The sequence below is a fragment of the Schistocerca americana genome, chromosome 6 (genome assembly GCF_021461395.2).
Source record: "Schistocerca americana isolate TAMUIC-IGC-003095 chromosome 6, iqSchAmer2.1, whole genome shotgun sequence".
NCBI lineage: Eukaryota > Metazoa > Arthropoda > Insecta > Orthoptera > Acrididae > Schistocerca > Schistocerca americana.
Window position 1 is genome coordinate 28,938,785 of NC_060124.1, and position 20,174 is coordinate 28,958,958.

The window sequence follows — 20,174 nt, forward strand, 5'->3', positions numbered from 1 at the left end:
TCATGTTTGCCTGTTGAGCTGAGAGATTGAATAACATGTGTGTTAGTGAACTCTGTTTTCTTCTATTATAGCTCTCCTTAACTTAACAACAATAATAAGTATTAATATTGTTTTCAGCTACAGAAAATGCACTAATTAGCTGAAAAAGTGCAGACTTTGTTACATGTTGTTCTTTTATCTGCCCGTAGCTAATCCAAAAGACAAAACAGAGACAATTTATGAAGGGTGTTTTATTTAAAGAAATCTAACATTCAAAGGATTGAACAGTGTCCAGTCGATGTTTACAGTCTAAGTCAACCAAAAAAACAGCACAGCTGGAACAAAATGTGAAGTAAAATAAGGGTACTTACTAGAGAGATTATTGCATGATGCACCTTCTCTCACAGCAGGTTACTGTGACAAATACTGATCTTGTCATATCCCATAATTAGTCAGGTCTTTCTGTTTAAGGAGAATTATAGGAGTGATGATTCTCATTTGTGAATATGAGAATGGATTGGTAATAAACTAGCTACCCTTGAGGGAGCATTCCGAAACAGTTTATTATTGAAGAACTGGCACAATTTTGGTAACAGAGTTGCTCTTCCGGTAAATTGGGAATTAAAAATGGAACTGAAGAAAAATTGAAACTCTAAGCCAGATTTGAGTACCAGAGCAAGAGTGCTCTTTTAGAAGTGTGTGTTTTGCTTGTATCATTTACAAATATTGACACCTATTTTTTTATTAACTATTTTGTTTTGTTTGTTTGTGCTTTTACCAGTAATTTGAAGTGTGATTTTTGTTACAGATACGAAACAAGCTCTCAGCGACGGCAGCAAAAGAAGGGGTTTCTCCAACAACAGAAGCAATGTATAATTATCTTATAGCGAGAACTCGTGCCAATTTACATATTGTTTTATGCCTCAGTCCAATTGGTGATGCATTCAGGAACAGACTGCGTCAGTATCCAGCTTTAATAAACTGTACAACCATTGATTGGTTCTTGGAATGGCCTCAAGAAGCTCTGCTTGAAGTCGCTAGCAAGTATCTTGGAACAGTTAACTTCTTGGAAAATATAAAAACAATGGGTTCAGAGGTAACATCCTCAAAAACAATATGTTTATGATAATTAATTCTTTAAATTGGATGAATTTTACCTTATTTGTTATTTGTTCCATCCACCATACACACCATGATTTTTATGACGTGATTGTTCAGTACATATGCAAACACACACAACTTGGATGCTGTGTTGACTATTAAGAAGTTACTGAATAGACTATATGCCAACAAGTGGTTATGATTTATAATGTTGTTATATTATTAATATCTGTTGGATCCTCCAGAGGAGCCAGCCCATACAAGAGAAATTAAATGATCTTCATTTTAATTTTCCACTTCATATTAAATTATCTGTATTGCCTCTTTATGTTTATTAAGGTAATCAATGACTTGTTGATGTGATTTACCCTAGCTTTCTTCATAGGTGTTTATATTTCTTTCCAACAAATCTTGCTCTATTCTATCGTGGGAGGTACATGCGCCTTTCCTATAGTGATTCTCGTTTGAGTTCCGGAAGCATCTCTGTATTGTTTGAACGTACCAGTAATAAATCTAATAGTCTGCGTCTTAATTGCTTTGATATGTTCCTTTTATCCAACCTGGTGTGGATCCCAAACACTCAAACAGTACTCAAGAATAGGTCACACTAGTGCAGTATACTTGTCAGATGCTATGCTCCTTCTGCACTCATTTACCTCTATGACCATCTACACTGTAAGGCTTGCCCTATGCACCCTTCTGCCCCCACCCATACCAGCCCTGTAACTGGAAAACCATGTATTATCATAGGGAGAGCCACATCTGAAATGGCACATGTCATGTACTATATGTTATGTAAATACTGTTTGGCATTTTATAAGGGCATGGCTACCACCAAGTTATCAATTAGGATGAATGGGCATAGGCAGAAGGTGTACACCAGCAACACAAAATATCCTGTTGCTGAGCATGCACTACAATGTGACAGTCATGACCTTGGTGCCTGTTTCACCACACGCACCATCTGGATTCTTCCCTCAGACACCAGTTTCCCAGAACTCTGCAGGTGCTACAACAAGTCCATGGTTCTCGCCACCCACTTGGCCTTAATTTACATTAATGCCTTCTGTCTCAGCAAATCTTGTCAGTAACTGTTCCATTCTTCATTCCCTTTTAGTTTTCCATATGTTTTATTTTCTGGCCCATCTATTCTTCCCTGCCCATCACCACTTCCACATACAGCACTCTTAGCTTTTCACTCTTGTGAACTCAGGCACGATGTTTCATCATTAATCTCTGTTTTGTGCATTACCCTACCTTCCACCTTGAAGTTCTCAGGTTTTCAAATCTCTTCTGGTGCAGCTGCCAACAATCAATGTTTTCTTTTTATTCTGTCCAGTAAGTCTCCCCTGTCTCAGGTGTCAGGGCAATTGTTCCAAACCTTCCCCATTTCCTAAACCTCACCAGTCTTTGTCTTTCAGCCCTCTTGCTTTCCTTTCAACATTCCTTACAGAAAAAGGAGCCACTGGCTCTGAAAACTTGCAAATATCAATCTTTATATTTGTTTCCTCCTGCTACCACTTGGTGAGTAAATTTTTTTGTGTGTACAGTTAAATTAGATTTTTATATTTTGTTATTTATATCTAATTTTTCTCTACCTAACTTAGTGATATGCTCATCTAACTTCTAAACATCTGTATTCTAATATTACTCATATCTAATTTCACATTTGTCTCAGCAGTAGTTTGTTTGAATTCAACACCTTGGCCACCTATTGTCACATTTTATTAAATTTATAAGCAGCACTAGTGGTATCCATTTTTTTTTTCCTTAATTTAGTCCAACACCTTGATCTTATAAGTCAGCATTGTCTTGTACTAACCGACCTGTTACAGTGTTTAGTTAATTAAAGGCTCATAATATTAAGTTGAAATTCGCTTCAGTTTTTCCTGTACTATTAGTGTACAACTAAAGCAATAATAAGTTTTCAGTATCTCTTCCTTAGTTAACAACAGTCACCAACATTGCATTAGAAAATTTTTAGTAAAAACATCAACTTTGTCTTCACTAAACACACCATACCACCAAATAAAAATTTAAAGAAAATAATTTTGGCGTCACTACAGCTTACCGAACTTTGTTGGACAGCATGCCACATCGTGATGCTGAATGAACAGTGACATTGCAACTTTATGTGGCTGCGTTGTTACAGGCTGTGGTTTTGCATTTTGATGCAGTAAACCTAGAGAGTCTCATTTAATTGTTATTTTCTCTTTCCAGAATGTAAGTAGAGCATATCTCTTCCTTATTTAGCTCATATTTCCAGAAAGGAGCATATGAGGTGTGTTCAAAAAGTAACGGGAATTTTTTAAATTCATGGGCTTTATATGTCTGATTTTAAATTTTTTAATTTGATTTTATTGTTATTATTTCTATCTTGCTAGTGCACATGTTATTGTTGTATGTTTGTATTTTCAGCTGTTTTGAATGTATAGTTATATGTGTTTTCAAGCGCTCAGCGAATTTTTGTTTCAAAAAGATGGATCAAAGAATTTGCAATTAATTTTGCTTGAAAAATGGAATAAAGTGCAATACTGCATTTGTAATGTTGACTGTGGCCATTGGCAAATTTACACATGCATTTACAAGTGGTATAAACATTTCAAAGTGGGTCAGGAAGATACTGAAGACGATGACCACCCTGGATGCCATAGTGTGCCGGTTACTGATGACAGTGTCAAACAATGGAAAATCCAGGATGGAATGTAACAATATTATTAAGAGGTTAGTTGTTACCCACCATATAGCAGAAATGCTGACTCGCAGATAGGCACAACAAAATGACTGTCACGAAATAAGCTTTCGACAAGGCCTTTGTCAAAAATAGACGACAGACACACACACACACACACACACACACACACACACACACACACACGCACGCAAACACAAGTCACACACACATGGCCACAGTCTCTGGCAACTGTTGCAGCACAAAGACAAGATCAAAAAACAATTTGACAAGTTTAATCACATGTGAAGGTTTTTCTTATTCTTCAATTAGAATGGGATAGTGCATTCTGAGTTCCTACCTTATAGTCGTATGGTCAGTAATGGATACTACATGGAAATTTTATGCCATTTGCGTGAAGCAATTTGAAGAAAATGACTAGGATTGTGGCAAAACCACTCGCAGAAATTGCATCACTTCTTGTTCATAAACATTGTGTTACCTCAGCCACCGTATTCACCAGACATGGCCCCCTGCAACTTCTTTCTATTACCAAGGTTGAAGAGAACCATGAAAGGACATCATTTTGCCACCATTGATGAGATAATAACAAAATCGTTGACGGAGCTCAGAACTATAATGAATTGCAGAAGTGCCTCCAAGATCAGAAAAACTGCAGGCACAAATGTACTGTCTCTAATTGGATTACTTTGAAGGGTACAATGTTGATGTTGATGAGTAAATAAAGATTCTGTAAGAAAAACAAAAATTCCAATTCCTTTTTGATCACACCTTGTAAATTTTAAGTTGTTGTGTCAGAAACTTCGACGTGTTTTCTTGTTGTTCATAATTTAATTGACTTTTTCTTACTAAAGTATTATATTTATCATGAGTGAAAACTTCCTTACCCTATCCCTTAAAACCCACATCCTTTCGTCTTTCCCTCTACTTCCCTCTTTCCTGATGAAGCAACCGTTGGTTGTGAAAGCTTGAATTTTGTGTGTCTATCAGCCTGCCAGCACTTTCGTTTGGTAAGTCACATCATCTTTGTTTTTAGATATACAGAAAACAGCTTTCGCATCCCGCAACTACCCTCCCTACCTGGAACAGAAGCAAATAACCAGAGCCACTTCCTCATCTTCTCAAACTCAGAACCTCCCACAGAAGAACCCAAAAAGCGCCCCACTTGTGATAGGATACTTTCCGGGACTGGATCAGACTCTGAATGTGGCTCTCCAGCAGGGATACGACTTCCTCAAATCCTGCCCTGAAATGAGATCCATCCTTCATGAAATCCTCCCCACTCCACCAAGAGTGTATTTCCACCTTCCACCTAACCTTCGTAACCTCTTATTTCATCCCTATGAAATCCACAAACCACCTTCCCTACCCTCTGGCTCCTACCCTTGTAACAGCCCCCGGTGTAAAACCTGTCCCATGCACCCTCCCACCACCACCTACTCCAGTCCTGTAACCCGGAAGGTGTACACGATCAAAGGCAGAGCCACGTGTGAAAGCACCCACGTGATTTACCAACTGACCTGCCTACACTGTGATGCATTCTATGTGGGAATGACCAGCAACAAACTGTCCATTCGCATGAATGGACACAGGCAGACAGTGTTTGTCGGTAATGAGGATCACCCTGTGGCTAAACATGCCTTGGTGCACGGCCAGCACATCTTGGCACAGTGTTACACCGTCCAGGTTATCTGGATACTTCCCACTAACACCAACCTGTCAGAACTCCAGAGATGGGAACTTGCCCCTCAGTATATCCTCTCTTCTCGTTATCCGCCAGGCCTTAACCTCCGCTAATTTCAATTTGCCGCGGCTCATACCTCACCTGTCTTTCAACAACATCTTTGCCTCTGTACTTCCGCCTCGACTGACATATCTGCCCAAACTCTTTGCCTTTACAAATGTCTGCTTGTGTCTGTGTATGTGGGGATGGATATGTGTGTGTGTGCGCGAGTGTATACCTGTCCTTTTTTCCCCCTAAGGTAAGTCTTTCCGCTTCCGGGATTGGAATGACTACTTACCCTCTCCCTAAAACCCACATCCATACGTCTTTCCCTCTCCTTCCCTCTTTCCTGATGAAGCAACCTTAGGTTGCGAAAGATCAAATTTTGTGTTTGTTTGTGTGTCTATCGACCTGCCAGCGGTTTCGTATGGTAAGTCACATCATCTTTGTTTATATATATATATATATATATATATATATATATATATATATATATATATATATATATATATATATATATATAAAACAAAGATGATGTGACTTACCAAATGAAAGTGCTGGCAGGTCGACAGACACACAAACAAACACAAACATACACACAAAATTCACACAAAATACACACAAAATTCAGGCTTTCACAACAAACTGTTGCCTCATCAGGAAAGAGGGAAGGAGAGGGAAAGACGAAAGGATGTGGGTTTTAAGGGAGAGGGTAAGGAGTCATTCCAATCCCGGGAGCGGAAAGACTTACCTTAGGGGGAAAAAAGGACGGGTATACACTCGCACACACACACACATCCATCCACACATATATATATATATACAAAGATGATGAGACTTGCCGGGCGGGGGTCGATGGACACACGGGCGGGCACAGGCTTGCACAAGGGGTTTTGGCTTTCGCGGCCAACGGTTGCTTCGGTGTGGGGGTGGGGGTGGGGGGTATGTGGGTTTTGGGGGGGGGAGGATGGGGAGTCGTTCCAGTCCCGGGGGCGCAGGGACTTGCCTTGGGGGGAAGAAGGGACGGGTGTACGCTCGCACACGCGCGCGTGTCCGTCCGCACATGCACAGACACAAGCAGACACTGCTTGTGTCTGTTTATGTGCGGATGGATATGTGTGTGTGTGTGTGCGCGAGTGTATACCCGTCCTTTTTTCCCCCTAAGTTAAGTCTTTCCGCTCCCGGGATTGGAATGACTCCTTACCCTCTCCCTTAAAACCCACATCCTTTCGTCTTTCCCTCTCCTTCCCTCTTTCCTGACAAAGCAACCATTGGTTGCGAAAGCTAGAATTGGAATGACTACTTACCCACTCCCTAGAACCCACATCCTTTCGTCTTTCCGTCTCCTTCCCTCTTTCCTGATGAAGCAACCTTAGGTTGCGAAAGCTCAAATTTTGTGTTTATGTTTGTGTTTGTTTGTGTGTCTATCGACCTGCCAGCGCTTTCGTATGGTAAGTCACATCATCTTTGTTTTTATATATATATATATATATATATATATATATATATATATATATATATATATATATAAAAAAAAACAAAGATGATGTGACTTAGCAAATGAAAGTGCTGGCAGGTCGACAGACACACAAACAAACAAACACAAACATACACACAAAATTCAAGCTTTCGCAACAAACTGTTGCCTCATCAGGAAAGAGGGAAGGAGAGGGAAAGACGAAAGGATGTGGGTTTTAAGGGAGAGGGTGAGGAGTCATTCCAATCCTGGGAGCGGAAAGACTTACCTTAGGGGGAAAAAAGGGCAGGTATACACTCGCGCACACACACACACACACACACACACACACACACACACACACACACACATATCCATCCGCACATACGCAGACACAAGCAGACATTTTTCCTGGGAGCAGAAAGACTTACCTTAGGGGGAAAAAAGGGCAGGTATACACTCGCACACACACACACACACATATCCATGCGCACATACACAGACACAAGCAGACATTTTTCAATGTCTGCTTGTGTCTGGTATGTGCGGATGGATATGTGTGTGTGTGCGTGTGTATACCTGTCCTTTTTTCCCCCTAAGGTAATTCTTTCCACTCCCGGGACTGGAATGACTCCTTACCCTCTCCCTTAACACCCACATCCTTTTGTCTTTCCCTCTCCTTCTCTCTTTCCTGATGAAGAACCGTTGGTGGCGAAAGCTTGAATTTTGTGTGTATGTTTGTGTTTGTTTGTGTGTCTGCCAACATGCCAGTGCTTTCGTCTGGTAAGTTTATCATCTTTGTTTTTATATGTAGATGGATACATTCCACATGGCAAATACCTGCTTGTGTCTGTATATGTGCGGATGGATATGTATGTGTGTGCGAGTGTATGCCTGTCCTTTTTTCCCCCTAAGGTAAGTCTTTCCGCTCCCAGGATTGGAATGACTCCTTACCCTCTTCCTTAAAACCCGCATCCTTTCGTCGTTCCCTCTCCTTCTCTCTTTCCTGATGAAGCAACTGTTGGTTGCGAAAGCTTGAATTTTGTGTGTGTGTTTGTGTTTGTTTGTGTGTCTATCAATATGCCTATGCTTTCGTTTCGTAAGTTACATCATATATGTGTGTGTGTGTGTGTGTGTGTGTGTGTGTGTGTGTGTGTGTGTGTGTGTGTGAATTTTATTATTAACTTCATCTTCTTTTTTACAGGAGCAAGTGAAAATGGATAAGGACATGTTGGAGGAGCAGGTGAGTCAAAGCAAAGTTTGTAATATTAATTTCCATATCAAATGCAATCAATTTGAAACTCAGTTTTGAGTTCTTTGTAAATTTTGTATTGAATAGAAACTCCCAAGTCGTGTTATCTACTGCAAGAACAGGAAAAGTGAGAACATATAAGTACACAGAAGTATGAAGACCTTTTTTACTTGTTGTAAAAAGGAAAGTTTCATTAATATTTGGTACAGGTGACTCAAGATGAAAACAAATGCAAATGTGGGAAGTGTGTCATATGTTACAAATGTAAGTTCTGTGTTATGAAAATTGAATCTGTCTCTGAAATTTAACTTAAATCTTTTCTACTGTTTTCATTTTTGGATACAGTTCACTTCAGAATATTGAGCAGTAGATATCTGAGGTACATTAACAGTCTGTTGATAATTGTCATAGGGGCAGTAAAGATACACTTATATTGATTTGAGCATCCACAGATACACTTACATTAATTTGAGCATCCACAGAAGTATAGAAGCAGCCCTTCCTTTAAGAGATGTCAGGACCTTAGTGAAGTTTCTCACAGAGGCAGGTATAGTATATTTGGAAGGTGGAAGACCACAAAACTAGTGCAAAATGCAAGAAGACATGCAGGGAATGGGAAACCATTGCTGCACAGCTGTCTGTAACTCATGCTGCAGAGAGGAAATGGAAAAGATTAAGGAATAGGTGTGTGTTTTGTCATGGATCCATGTCATTCGAAGACCACTTTGGAAATTTTCATCCAACTCCAGCGTTAATGGTACAACAGAGGTCTTTTACATCACTGATAGGTTTATCATTATAATTCTCTGAAGGCAGATTACAAGATAGGTCAAGCATCATAGTACTACCTCCCACTTAAATCTCATGAAACAATCACGCTGGTCAAATCAGAGAAATCTTAGTTTTTACAAAAGTGTACAAATTTTTTTTTCCTTTGCCCCATTGGCTTCTGGAACTAATTTAAAAAAAATGGGACAAATAATTCAACTAGAAAAAGGAAAATTATCTCCTGAATGACACTGAAAATCCCTAATGAAAAAATATACATATATTTTCACCAAATTCAGCATTTGTATAACTCTGAAGGGAAATGCAAAGTTCTTCAGTTAAGCATTTGATTTATATACACTTTGTGGTGTTTTTGAAAATGAGAGCATGATATTTTATTCATTTCAGTAATTAAACATTTCCCTTAAGCATAGAAATCTCAGATTTCATTTAGGATGGTAAACATTTGTATTTTATTTTGAGTCTTATTCTATGGCATCAAATTATTAATCTCCACCAGTGAAGTTGCTCTCACATTTCAACATGTATAAATTATTTTCAGGAAGAATTGCATAAATACACATGGAAATGCGTCAGTTGGTTTGGGAAAAAAGCATATGACAGGTTGAGGTAGGTGACAGGGATCAGCTGTGAGATGTTTCATATACTGGAAGGCATCCCATATTGCTTGCAGTTTTTTAACATAAAAAGAAAAATACGTTAATGGTTCACTGTCATGGTAGCATATTATATTGTGTGTCCAATCTCAGAATGAGACTATGATGGTACATGTAACTGATTTGAGGAAAATAGCTCTTTTATTTTTATTCCCCTGATTTATAGATTTTATTTTTTATGTATGTGTACTTACTTGATACGTAACTAGTCTGCATTTTTTGTGATAATATTAATGTTGTATATAATTTAGGAGTAAAGGAGACCATTCACTGAATACAAGAAACATTCAGTTCTCAACAGGCACACACAAAAGAGAATGATAACTTGCTATCTTTCAGAAGAAACCTTTCAGCAAAGTAGAGTACAGTTAGACAGAAAAAAAATAAAGACATGCAACACACACACAAATACCTGTGCCCCTATATTATGCAAGCTCAACACACAACATAGGGACACAGGAGTGTGTGTGTGTGTGTGTGTGTGTGTGTGTGTGTGTGTGTGTGTGTGTGTGGTTTTTGTGTGTGTGTGTGTGTGTGTGTACATCCTCTTTTGTGTGTATCTGTAGACAATTCAATGCTTGTGCTATTCTGTGAGTAGTCTCTGTTACTCCTAAAATACTTGCATTCTTGTAGAAATTTCCTTATTGTATTGATGTTGTATACTTATCTTATGTCTTATGTTGATTGTAGGAAAGACTGAGAGATGCCGTAGCAAGGATATTTGCTACAATCCATGATTCTGTTTCCAAGTGGTCTAAAAAAATGCTGATTGAAATGAAGAGGCACAATTATGTCACACCAACAAATTATTTGGAACTTGTTGCTGGATATATTTCGTATGTTTCATGAATTGAGCTGTTGTTACTAAAATTAATTTTTTCTAACTGTGAATATTATCTAACTTCATAAAATGTAACTTAAAAATTATTTAAAAAAGGGAACTTTAGTTAATATTACTAATGGAGAAATAATATGTGACAAGCCAAGTCACAGTATGGAGCTTGCTTCTCGTAGAGCTGTGGTGTGTGGTGTGTGTGTGTGTGTGTGTGTGTGTGTGTGTGTGTGTGTGTGGGGGGGGAATCTGTAGGGTCATTTTAGACCTGAAGGTCATTATTATATGAAAATTAAATTAATTTTGACAGTTTTATGTGCACTCTTTGATTTTTACTATTACTCTGTGGTGGTTGTGCTGTTTGTATATGAGGGCTGTTCAAAAATTAAGGTGACTTTTCAAATTGCATGGGCAACATACATTCGAATATTGATTTTTTTTATTGTTATGTTGGTATACATGTCCTGAACATATGCTCACAGTTTCAAGTGTACAGCATACTTCGTTTGTTTTTGACAGAGAAATGCTAGACGTGTTTTACTGTACTCGGTGATTTTTGATTACTATAAAAAATAGAGTAAAGAATTTGCATCAAATTTTGTGTGAAAAATGGTATCAGGTGCTCTAAAACACTTGAAATGTTGACAGTAACATACGGTGAGTCTGCTCTAAGTAAAAATAAAATGTTTACAAGTGGCACAAGCTCTTCTAAGATGGCCAAGATGATGCCAATGAGGAACCTCACTCTGATGCCGCTGCACATCAACAGCAGATGATAATGTCAAAGCTGTGAAGAAAATTGTTTCAGAAAATTGTCAGATTACTGTAAGAGAAGTTACTGAGAATGTTGGCATACCGGTCAGCTCATGTCATGTAATTTTTTTTTTTTTTTTTTTTTTTTTTTTGGGCATGAGACGTGTCAGCTAAGTTTGTTCCAAAACTTCTCAATTTGATCAGGAGAACCATCGCATGAGAATCACTCGTGAACTCTTGAATGACATCAATGATGATCCTAATTTGCTCAAAAGGGTCATAACTGGTTACAAAACATGGATTATGATGTTGAAACTAAAGCCCAATTGTCCCAATGGAAACATCCCGGAGAGCCAAGACCAAAAAAGTAAATCGAGTTTGATCAAATGTCAACGTTTTTCTCACTCCCCCCCCCCCCCCCCCCCCCCCCCGCACTTATCATTGCGTAGTTCATCATGAACTTTTGCCTCCAGGTCATACGGTCAACAAGGAGTATTACTTTGATGTTATGCGCCGTTTGGGAAAAGCAGTACACAAAATAGTCCAGAATTGTGGAAAAACCATTCATGGCTTTTCCATCACAACACACCTGCCCATTCATCATTGCTTGAGAGAGACTTTTTGGCCAAAAAGCAACACGACACTCATGCCTCAGCCACGATATTCACCAGATTTGGCCCCCTGCGACTTCTTCGTATTCCCAAAAATGAAGAGACCTATGAAAGGACAATGATTTTCAACGACTGACGACATAAAAAATGCATTGATGTAAGTACTCGAGGCTGTACCAAAAAGTGCTTATGAGAATTGCTTTGAGGATTGGAAGAAGCATTGGCACAAGTGTACTGTATCTGAAAGGTATAACTTTGAAGGGGACAACATGAATATTGATGATTAAATAATATTAGAGAAGGAAAGTTGCTACTCACCATATAGCGGAGATGGTGAGTGGTGATTTTTTGTTGTGCCTATCGCGACTCAGCATCTCCACTATATGGTAAGTAGCAACTCTCCTTCTCTAATATTGTTACATTACATCCTGGATTTTCCATTGTTTGATGATTAAATAAATATTTTTTCATAAAAATATAAAGTCACTTTACTTTTTGAAAGACTTCGTACGTGTAGTCATTGTAGTAAACACACTGATTTTTTATTTAATAAAACATTCTTTTTACAAAGCTTATCATCTTAATAATACTGAAAAATACTCAGCAAAAATGTTATGGGCTGATATATGAAACCAATGTCTTTTATATTTTAAAAATGGATGTTATGTGCAGAAATCTGGAGTCAGTTCATGTTATATGGGTGTTGATTGTTGTCCTCCCCATCCTACTGATCATTCACGAATGATTGGACGTGAAAATAATTGAGCACAGAATTTCGTTATGGAGGTATATTTAGTCCACGTTATAGGAGAGTCTCTTCAGATCTTATGAATCTGGATGATTCTTGGAGGAAAAGAGACAGAAAAGCACATTCCCAGACAAGATAAGTTATTCCCATATAAGGGACACAAATACAGTAGCAGAGGGCCAGACAGCCCTGGAAAAAGACTCTGAACTCACACATAGCGTGGGTTCACTTAGAACATTAATAACAATCAAATTAAATAAATGCAAGTCAATAGACAACTATTGTGATCATATCAAAACAACCACATTTAAGTAAAAAGAAATGAAGTTCCCGGTGAGTGAAAAGTGCGTAGGAACTTTGCTGCTGACTGAATTACCTGATCATTAACTATTTATGATTATGGCCCCTGAAAACAGTGGCATACATGTCATCACAAATTCTATTAAAATAACACCACAACAAGACTGGAAGAAACAGTCAGTCTAATATCAAAATAAGCAAGATAATACAAAAGTTTATTATTAAATGCTACATGTGCAACAGAGTGAATCACTTTGCTCTAGCAGGGGAGAAAAAGGGGGAAGGTTGTTCAAAACTAACAAAGGATATTCTAAAAATATATTGGACTTAGTACCATTCCACTTTGAATAATTTCGGTGTACATGCCGAATTTTTTTTAATTTCTACACAACACTCTGCTGGTGTAGCGGAAGATGAAGCACCAGGAAAGCCTTACCACACAACCCCCGAGCAAAGCAAGCAAAAGAGCAAACACCACAATGCAACATAATAGGGCAGTGTGAAGTAACACACCGTAACTTCAAAAGCCAGAGTGCCAGTGCAATAATCAAATGTTGAAGAAAGACCTGAGCTCAGTGACCCAGAATAATTATTGAACCACCACAGCAAGGAGCACTGGCGCAATCAATAAAAGAGGGAAAATTCACTCATGCAACCAGAGCCACTGCATCATAGGTGTGGGCTCAGCTGATGTTTGATACTAACTTACCTAAGGAGTATTGGTCTGAAGCTGTGTCTACAGCTGCATACCTATCAAATTGTTCTCCATCCGTCACACTTGAAGATAAAACACCATAAGAATTTTGCTACAGGAGAAAGACTTCTTTGTCACGCTTGAGGATTTTTGGTTACAGTGTGATGTTTCACATCCCAACACCCCACAACAAGAAGTGGTATAAGAAGCCAAAGTAGCTGACATTTGTAGGCCACTGCCAAGCAACCAAAGCCTACTGATTCACTGATAGGGAGACTTGCCACATAATTGGCAGCAGAGATGTAAATTTTCTAGAGGATGAGAATTTCCCAGGTTCAAAGGTTGAGGAACCTAAGATCACCAATGTATGAGGATTAGAACAAGGAGCAGTTCTTCATGGCATCAAAACTTCACATACTGAATGCAATCATTAGACAGTAATAATAACCCTTTTATGGGTTTGACAGTGATCCAATATAAACTGAAGCTCAACATGAGGAACATAGAATCAAAAAATGGATTGTGTAGTTCAACAAGTGGTTACTCCTCAAAGGCCGAGCAGAGAACCAAAACTCAAGAAAAGGCCAGACCATTTTATTTACAAGAAGGACTTCCAAATGAAGCCACTGATGTCAATGAGGCCTTGTAAGGGATAAATAGGGAAGAATGGAAAAAAAAGCAGTGAAGGCAAAATTATTTCTAGTTTGTAATGACACATTTGAAGAGGTAGAGCTGTGCAGGGGACATAAACCTTTGAAGACTATGTGGGTATTAAAAATAGATCCTAGAACTGGCAGTATACCAGAATCATTTAAGGCATGACTAATGATAAAAGTGTGCTCTAAAGTTAAAGGTGTTAATTACCATGAAACCTTCACACCATTGTTCAAGCATGTATTCATTAGATATTTCTTATGTAAGATAGCATGAGAGAACTAGGAGATTGACCATGTTGATATCACCACCGCATATCTCTATGAAAAATTGATGAGGTGTTGAGAAAACTGGAAATGAACAGACAAAAACTGATCCATGTGTCTATTTTCATAGAAATGGCACCAAACTAGTCATTATAACTTTATACATAGATGATATGCCAGCATTCTCAAATGACGGAAATGTTTTGAATCATGTCAATAAATCTTTGATGATATTTTTTTAGATAAAAGATGTAGGATCAGTGAGCCAATTCCTATGTTTACAACAAATTGTGAAAAAGGAAAAATTTTGATCTCTGAGATTTCCTATGAAAGAAAAGTGGAAGAATTTGAAATGAATGAAACCAAGCCAGTGAAACACCACCCAAACTCAGTTTGGGCCTTGAGGCAGTCAGATCAACTTGTATCAAAGTATCTTATCAGCAGACACTAGGAATTTTTATGTATCCACCCCAAATCTTCAGACTTGACACATGTTTGCTGTCAGTCTTCTTAGCAAGTATTACTATGGTTTTAAAAAGATCCATTGGCTGCAGTTACAAGATGTTTAGATATTGAAAGTGAACCATTTGCTGTAAGCTAGAATTTCCTAGAGATAGCCACAGAGAAATAGTGGCCTTCAGTGACACCGATTGGGGAAGTAAAACCAGTGGCAGCAATCCCGTGACAGGTTCATGCATAAAAATGCAGAATCCTTTAATTTTGTGAAAAAAAATAACTACTGCATTCTCTACTTGGGTAGCTGAATATATGCTTTTGGCACCAGCTGTTCAAGATTTACTAAGCTTGAGACAACTTGTGTCTCAGATAGATCCAAGTAGTGGCACACAGTCACTTAAAATATGGCGTGATAATAAAGGAACCATTCGTCTAATGACAAATTATAGACCCAAGCATGTAGGGTTAAAATAATTTTTTATAAGAAGGCATGTTGATTCACATGTTATTAGTACTGAACATCTGCCTTCTGAAGAGATGTTAGCTGATGCTTTCACAAAACACCTAAGTAATCCAAGATATGAACCATGTGTAAGAAACTGTGGCCGTGTGAAACAAATTAGGGAATGACTGTTCATTTGAACTCTAAATTATGTGTTGACATCAACCAGTTTTCTGTTTACTCTTTAACTTGTTACTATTACTATGTGATTGCTGTGATGTTTATATGTGTGTAGTCATTGTAGTCCACATACTGATTTTTCATTTAACAGAACATTCTCTTGCGAAACATTCACATCCATTGTGCTGAAAGTGATCAGCAATTATCAGATAGTAAGAATGGAAACAAACTAGCTGATTGATAGTACTAATTATTTATAAAATTTTACTTAATTTGAATTATGCTTTACAGTGTACCCTGTGTAGTATATGCAGCTGCTTCTTACTTTTATAAATAACTTGTGAAATTTTTGTATCTGATGAATGAAAACATTTACAGCTTCTCTAAAATTGCCTGTGCAAAAAATATAGTTACCTATTACATGACGTAGAGTGATACAGACAACAGAAAAAGGCAAAGATGTGCACAAGGTGTTTTTTAAAATTCATTGGTATTTAGTGTTTGCTTTTGAGTGCCTAACTTTCTCTGGAAACAGTGGCCATCATTTTAAAACTCTTGTAAACTACCTTACCTGTTACATTCCATGTGTAAATTAATTTTGCTATCACAGAAAGAAATTGCATTGATACTATTGATTATGCATTTTAAGCCTGTGTTCTGTTGGCATATCATTTATGTAATACAGCAGTTAATTGGCTTTTGTGTACAATTTCCTTGCTCTCCCTTCATGGTTGAGATGTTGGCATTTTTACAGGTTGTAATAGTTTCTTAGGATAAAAATGTTTCATAATTATTGACCAGAATTTTAATATTGTTTAAATTCATGTCATCGTCTCAACAACTACATGTTTGGCCACAGTAGGTTGTTATTTGAGATATATGTGTGAACAACTTACTGTTGGAAAGAGCAAACTCTCATGTTTTACATGGTTCCTGCTAGGTAGCAGCACTTCAGTTCTAGTGAAAATGGTGTCAGGACAACAGATTGCACAGTATTTCAGGATTCATGATCATAATGCAGTATCTTTCAGGTTCATCCAGGGTAATATTATTTCTTCTTCCAATATTTCAGCTCATAATCTTACAGCCATCTCTGAGATGAGACACTGGCAGAATGTAAACCACTTGACACAATACTGTGGTGTAAATGCATGTGCATCAGAGATGACACTAACAGCAACAAGAGCATCAATCATAGACAAAACAAGGAAATATCACCAACTTGACCTGACATTGTAAGGAGAAAGAAGCACACTTGCAAGATATCAGCCCTAGCAATTGACCCCTCATAAAAATTGGGCTATAATTCTCATAGTTCGTAGTTATGACCTTCCTAATGTACAGCTTTAAATTTTTGCATGCACTGCTTGTTTGACACTTGCTCCACCTCACTGCAGCTGCCTAATGCCTGAGCTTGAAGAATTGTACAGCAGAGTGACAACCAGAGCCTCCTATTCATATGATGCTGAAGATGAGGGAAGGGGAATGAGGACGTGGACACTTTGGCCGAACATGTTTTGAAATCTTGTTTAAGAACACAGGTTATTCAACATGAAAAATAGCCAAGTTATATATGTATTATGTCAACCTCATGAACATAAACATTCAGTATTATGTTAACAGCATTATCAAATTAATGTTCTGCAACCATACATATATGACTCAAAATCAAAATGAATAAACCTAAGCAACTGAAAGATTATTATGAAATGCAAGGTGTATCAAAAAGAATCATCCAATTAAAAAAAAATCGTAACTATTATGTTATTTGAGTTAAGTGCTTGAACAACATACTGATGGAAAGAGCAAATTCTCGAGTTTTACATGGTTCCTGCTACATAGTAGCAGTATGTGCCTACTTCAGTTCTAGTGAAAATGGTGTCAGGACAACAGAAACCATTTTGTATTGTACCTTTTGCGCAGTGTGGGTCAGTAGTAACTTTTCAACATGACATTCATACTGGGTATGGTGTGGATCCTCCTACAGCACAGAGTGTTAGACGATGGCATGAACAATTCTGAGAAACAGGTTGTTTGTGTAAAGGCAAATTGTTGGTGCATCCTCGAGTGCCTGACAAAGGTAGCAAATGCATCCACCATAATTTCACAAGGAGACTGCAGAAATCCATTCACCATGCAGGTCAATAGCTCAAAATGCCCCCCGATGTCCACCTGGCACGTGTTGTGTTGACGTTTACACAAAATTCAGCTACTGCAAGCTCTTCATGAGGGTGACAAACAACAACATGTGGAGTTCTGTAATTTCTTTCTTGGCAAGATGGAGGTTGACAGTTTTTTTCCATGCTTGGCGTTTACGGACGAGACAATATTCCATTTACGTGAAAATGTGAACCATCATAATGTGAGAATATGAGGTACAGAACAACTACATGAAGTTGTACAACATGAGACGGACTCTCCAAAATTTAATGTGTTTTGTGCAGTATCATGGGAAAAGGTGAGTGGTCTATTTTTCTTTGCCAAGAACACTGTTACAGGAAGCATATATCTCGATATGCATAAGAACTTCCTTTTCCCACAGTTGGAGACTGATTTGAATGACCTCATTTACCAACGGGATGTGGCACAACCATACTGGCATCTGGAAGTGCAGGAATTTTTAAATCAAAGGATTACAGAACAATGGATCGATGACAATGGATCAAATAATTCAGTCTTACATTACTGGCTTCCAAGGTCACTGGATCTGACTGTATGTGATTATTTCTTGTGAGGCTTTATGAAAGACTGTTTATGTGCCTCCGTTACCAACAAGAATGAATGAAATGAGACATCGCATAACAGCAGCTTTGGAAGCTGTAACTCAAGACATGCTCACTGCAGTGCGGGAACTGTTTGAATACCGCATTTACATATGCCGTGCATCTCAAAGGGGGCATATTGAACACCTATGAAAAGATATTTAAAAAAATTTTTTTTTGTTTCCTGTTCATCAAAAAACAAAATTCATTTTACATGTTTATTAGTTTCAGATTCACAGATGTGCCAATTTGGATGATTAGTTTTGATACACCCTGTATAGTTAAAGGTTTTTTAATTGCGGTTTAATCATGCCAGTCATGTTGGCACATGTATTTTATTTTAACAGTGCCAGCTTTTAAATTGAAAGAAAATAATGCCAAACAGGGATGTTAGTAATAAAATTGAGCTGAGATACTTCTTTTCTGGTGCACTCATTTGTTTCATTCATTTACACTGTATTCGTGAGTTGTAACATAAAAATGTTGGGAACAGAAAGATCCCTGACACTAGTTGCAGGTTAGAATCCGCACACTTTGACACTGAACAAAGTAAGTTACTAATGTTAGAACATTATTTCACTAACCCTTTATTCACTCCAGTGTCAAGTACATTGTGCTTGGACATTAAGCGGCTGCAGTGGGGCAGAGGAAGTGACAACTGGTGTGTGTGGTTGTCTTGAAGCTGTGTATTCAGGAGTTCATAACTGCATACTATCAAAATAATGGACCTAATTTTGGTGTAGAATTGATTTCTGGGGTTGATACCTTGCAAGTGTGCTTTTTTTCTTCTTAAATATGAGGTCAGGTTGGTGATGTTTCCTTGTAAGAGTAAAACATAGCAAGTCCAAGGTCAGCCAATTTACAGTACTAACATAATATGTGGATTTGCGGTCGCTCATAGACACAAAATTTTATCTATGACTGACAATGTCATCTCAGCTGTACGTGCATTTCCTCCACAGTATTATGTCAAGTGATTTAAATTCTGCTGTAACGCTATCAGCCAAAATGTTGGAAGAAGAAATAATATTATCCCAGATACACATGCAAAAGATATTGGAATATTTTTTCTTCTGATAAAGGTACCAAGAAAAACACAATCTCATTGTTTGTGAAATATTTCATATTCTCAAACATACAATCCAAGAGTTCATAGGATGCTATAAACCCCCACAATTCAGTCTTCCAAATTGTTTTACTGTTAAAGATCATAGAATGATTAGGAATCATAACCTTCAGTTATAGTGAGTATGCCAAAATAGCAATAAGTGGTCAACTAAAAGAAAAATCAAATGAACTCATTTAACAGAGGAAAGCAATCTGGACCTGATGATAGGCTTGCACAATTCCATACAGATTATATATAGATCTTAGACCACTCGGACAGAAGTTTATTGTAGGTTGCAAAAATAACAAAGAGTTCTAAGCAGTTGGAAAAGAAGCACAGGTCATTCCCATTTTCCAGAAGGGACATCATGCAGATGTATATAAGCATAGGGTTATAATCCTTATGTTTAAGTGTTGCAGAATGATGAAACAAGTGTTTGGAGGGGAAAAAATCACCTGTGTAGGAATCAATAAAGGTTCTGAAAGTAGACTTCTCATTTTGGCTTCATTCAGTTTTGGTTTGTCAGTACAGCTTTGTCACTAAAATCTGTCAAGGAGCTCATAGGAAGATTCTAACACTGCTGTTGAACCATGATGTGTCTTTTTTAATCACTCACAACCTGGTTCAACATGTACATGTGAAAAGAGTACTGTACAATGCCTTTGAACTTTATCCATTTGAGCTCTACATCTTCATCCCCATAACTAAATATTTTATGTT

The 20,174-nt window shown here is 37.8% G+C and overlaps 1 protein-coding gene across 1 annotated transcript in view; it reads left to right on the plus strand.

Annotated features, from left to right (window-relative positions):
* Positions 1 to 20,174, plus strand: part of LOC124619703 (dynein axonemal heavy chain 2) — a 1,014,172-nt gene that overhangs the window by 667,357 nt on the left and 326,641 nt on the right. The window contains 3 exon segments of the mRNA XM_047146260.1: positions 788 to 1,075; positions 8,156 to 8,194; positions 10,339 to 10,484. Coding sequence (XP_047002216.1) covers positions 788 to 1,075; positions 8,156 to 8,194; positions 10,339 to 10,484 — 473 coding nt within the window.